This window comes from Aplysia californica, unplaced genomic scaffold (genome assembly GCF_000002075.1).
Source record: "Aplysia californica isolate F4 #8 unplaced genomic scaffold, AplCal3.0 scaffold00161, whole genome shotgun sequence".
Lineage (NCBI taxonomy): Eukaryota > Metazoa > Mollusca > Gastropoda > Aplysiida > Aplysiidae > Aplysia > Aplysia californica.
Genome location: NW_004797431.1, coordinates 1,232,124 through 1,235,229, shown reverse-complemented (window position 1 = coordinate 1,235,229; position 3,106 = coordinate 1,232,124). Strand labels below are relative to the sequence as shown.

The 3,106-nt window shown below is 37.5% G+C and overlaps 1 protein-coding gene across 1 annotated transcript in view; it reads right to left on the bottom strand.

Moving 5' to 3' along the window:
- LOC101845464 (baculoviral IAP repeat-containing protein 6) overlaps nt 1–3,106 on the bottom strand; it is a gene marked incomplete in the record, with an annotated part of 131,221 nt that overhangs the window by 31,697 nt on the left and 96,418 nt on the right. Inside the window, 1 exon segment of the mRNA XM_035969592.1 lies at nt 616–815. Coding sequence (XP_035825485.1) covers nt 616–815 — 200 coding nt within the window.

The following is a 3,106-nucleotide window of genomic DNA, read 5'->3' as shown; positions in this document are numbered from 1 at the left end:
ACCTCATGCTTCCACCGTTACAGCCACAAAACATGTAAATCCCACATATGGTCAAGCTTTATTTTTGTATGTAAATATTGCTTGGAAACCATCTTTCATCATATGTTACTGATGTGCAAGTGAAAGGTTGGCCCAAATCACATAAACACCCATACGTCACTGTTGTGCAAGTGAGAGGTTGGCACAAATCACATAAACACCCATACGTCACTGTTGTGCAAGTGAGAGGTTGGCACAAATCACATAAACACCCATTCTGTGGCATGCTGGTAGGCCCTACTTGCACGCCGTTTTCCCTTGAACGTCAGAATTTCAGACTTACCTGATCTGCAATTTGTACCTTCCACTTGTTTGTTTCCGTAAAGAGAAGCACGCTGACACAATAATAGTCACTTCACGCAGGGGAAAAGCAAGATAGACAGAAACAATAGAGGGAAAGAAAAGGGCATCAAACACTTATAATCAATCTATAAAGAAATAAACCAATGATTATATCAAAGAATAAATTAATCGTTAGATAAATCAATCTGTCCATGAATGAATCAATCATTCAATCTAACAATCATGCAATCAACCTATCTATCGATCAATCAATCAATAAACGAGCAGACTCACAGAGGCTCTGTCGGCAGACTGTGAGACAGCAATGAGAGCTGGGGGTTGGAACTGCGAGCCACACAGCAAGGTGAGCAGCTGCGACCAGAAGGCGTTGCCCTCCGCCCGGCCCAGCCAGTCCTTGAGCTCAAGCTCCGAGCTTATCTCCGTGAAGAATCGCAGGATGGAGGAGACCAGTGGGGCGGTCACAGGGTCCGTTTCTGAAACCCGGACCAGAGAACAGACATTGAAACATTATGTCCTTAACTGATTCTACTTTTTGTGAGAGTTATACGGCAATTGCAACACAACAAGGTCATACAAGTGCCGGAGACAAAAGATGTTACAACAAGGGCATACAAGTGCCGGAGACGAAAGATGTTACAACAAGGTCATACAAGTGCCGGAGACGAAAGATGTTACAACAAGGTCATACAAGTGCCGGAGACGAAAGATGTTACAAGGGAGTAACAAACACAAAAAAAGAAGGAGTGATAAGGACGGTAGATATTTTATAAGAAAGGAAGAGCAAACCACACAAGAGCACCCTCCAACCAACCACTTTGTGAGAGTTTTACAGCAATTGCAACACAAATATGCCATATAAGTGCCAAAGGTTTGTTTGTGTTAGTAAGAGTTTTAGGCACTTGCGACACAATAAGGTCGTATAAATGCCGGAGATTAGAAGTTTTACAAGAGAGTAACAAACAAAAAAGGAGGAGAGATCAGGACGATAGACGTTTGATAGGAAAGAAGAAGCAAACCTCACCAGAACACCAGCCAAACACCCACGTGGCAAAGATTAGAGACGTTACAAGAGAGCAACATGCAAAGAAAAGATGCCACACCAGAGCACCTGCCAACCATCCACAAACTTGTCGGAAACCCCAAAACAAAACCCTTTTTTTTAGGAAAGAGGAGCACATTCACACAATAACCCCCATTTAGCCACAAACTTGTCGGAAACCCCAAAACAAAACCCTTTTTTTTAGGAAAGAGGAGCACATTCACACAATAACCCCCATTTAGTCCAGAAAAAAACCAGAGACTGCAAGGAAAGAAAAAGTAAGACAGACAAGAACAAGAGACAGAAGGAAACGAAACGGAAACTACCAGTGACACCCTCCAACCACCTGCACAGACAGAAATAACAGAAAGAAAATAAAACAGTAGGAGCTTCCAGGACCGCCCTCCAATCACCCATCACCACAAACAGAGACAACAGGAAGAACACAACCGAGTAGAACTTGTTGAAAATACTTTTTAGAGTGTGTGGCAAAGGTTGTTTCTACAGACATCAATTGTGTTTTTTAAAGTTTAAAGTACAAACATATCTGTATCCAACGTATCTATATCTAACATGTCTGTATCTAACATGTCTGTATCTAACATGTCTGTATCTAAATCTCACCTGTATCTAACATGTCTGTATCTAAATCTAACATGTCTATATCTAACATATTTGTATGTAACACATCTGTATCTAACATGTCTATATCCAACATGTCTGTATCTAAAACATCTGTATCTAACATGTCTGTATCTAACATGTCTGTATCTAAAACATTTGTATCTAACGAGTCAGTATCTAAATTACCTGTGTCTAACATGTCTGTATCTAACATGTCTGTATCTAACATATATCTATATCTAACATATATCTATATCTAACATGTCTGTATATAACATATATCTATATCTAACATGTCTGTATATAACATATATCTATATCTAACATGTCTACATCTAACATGTCTGTATCTAACATGTCTGTATCTAACATGTCTGTATCTAAATCTCACCTGTATCTAACATGTCTGTATCTAAATCTAACATGTCTATATCTAACATATTTGTATGTAACACATCTGTATCTAACATGTCTATATCCAACATGTCTGTATCTAAAACATCTGTATCTAACATGTCTGTATCTAACATGTCTGTATCTAAAACATTTGTATCTAACGAGTCAGTATCTAAATTACCTGTGTCTAACATGTCTGTATCTAACATGTCTGTATCTAACATATATCTATATCTAACATATATCTATATCTAACATGTCTGTATATAACATATATCTATATCTAACATGTCTGTATATAACATATATCTATATCTAACATGTCTACATCTAACATGTCTGTATCTAACATGTCTGTATCTAACATGTCTGTATCTAAATCACCTGTATCTAACATGTCTGTATCTAAATCTAACATGTCTATATCTAACATATTTGTATGTAACACATCTGTATCTAACATGTCTATATCCAACATGTCTGTATCTAAAACATCTGTATCTAACATGTCTGTATCTAACATGTCTGTATCTAAAACATCTGTATCTAACATGTCTGTATCTAAATTGCCTGTATCTAATATGTCTGTACCTAACATGTCTGTATCTAACATGTCTGTATCTAAAACATCTGTATCTAACAAGTCAGTATCTAAATTGCCTGTATCTAATATGTCTGTATCTAACATGTCTGTATCTAACATGT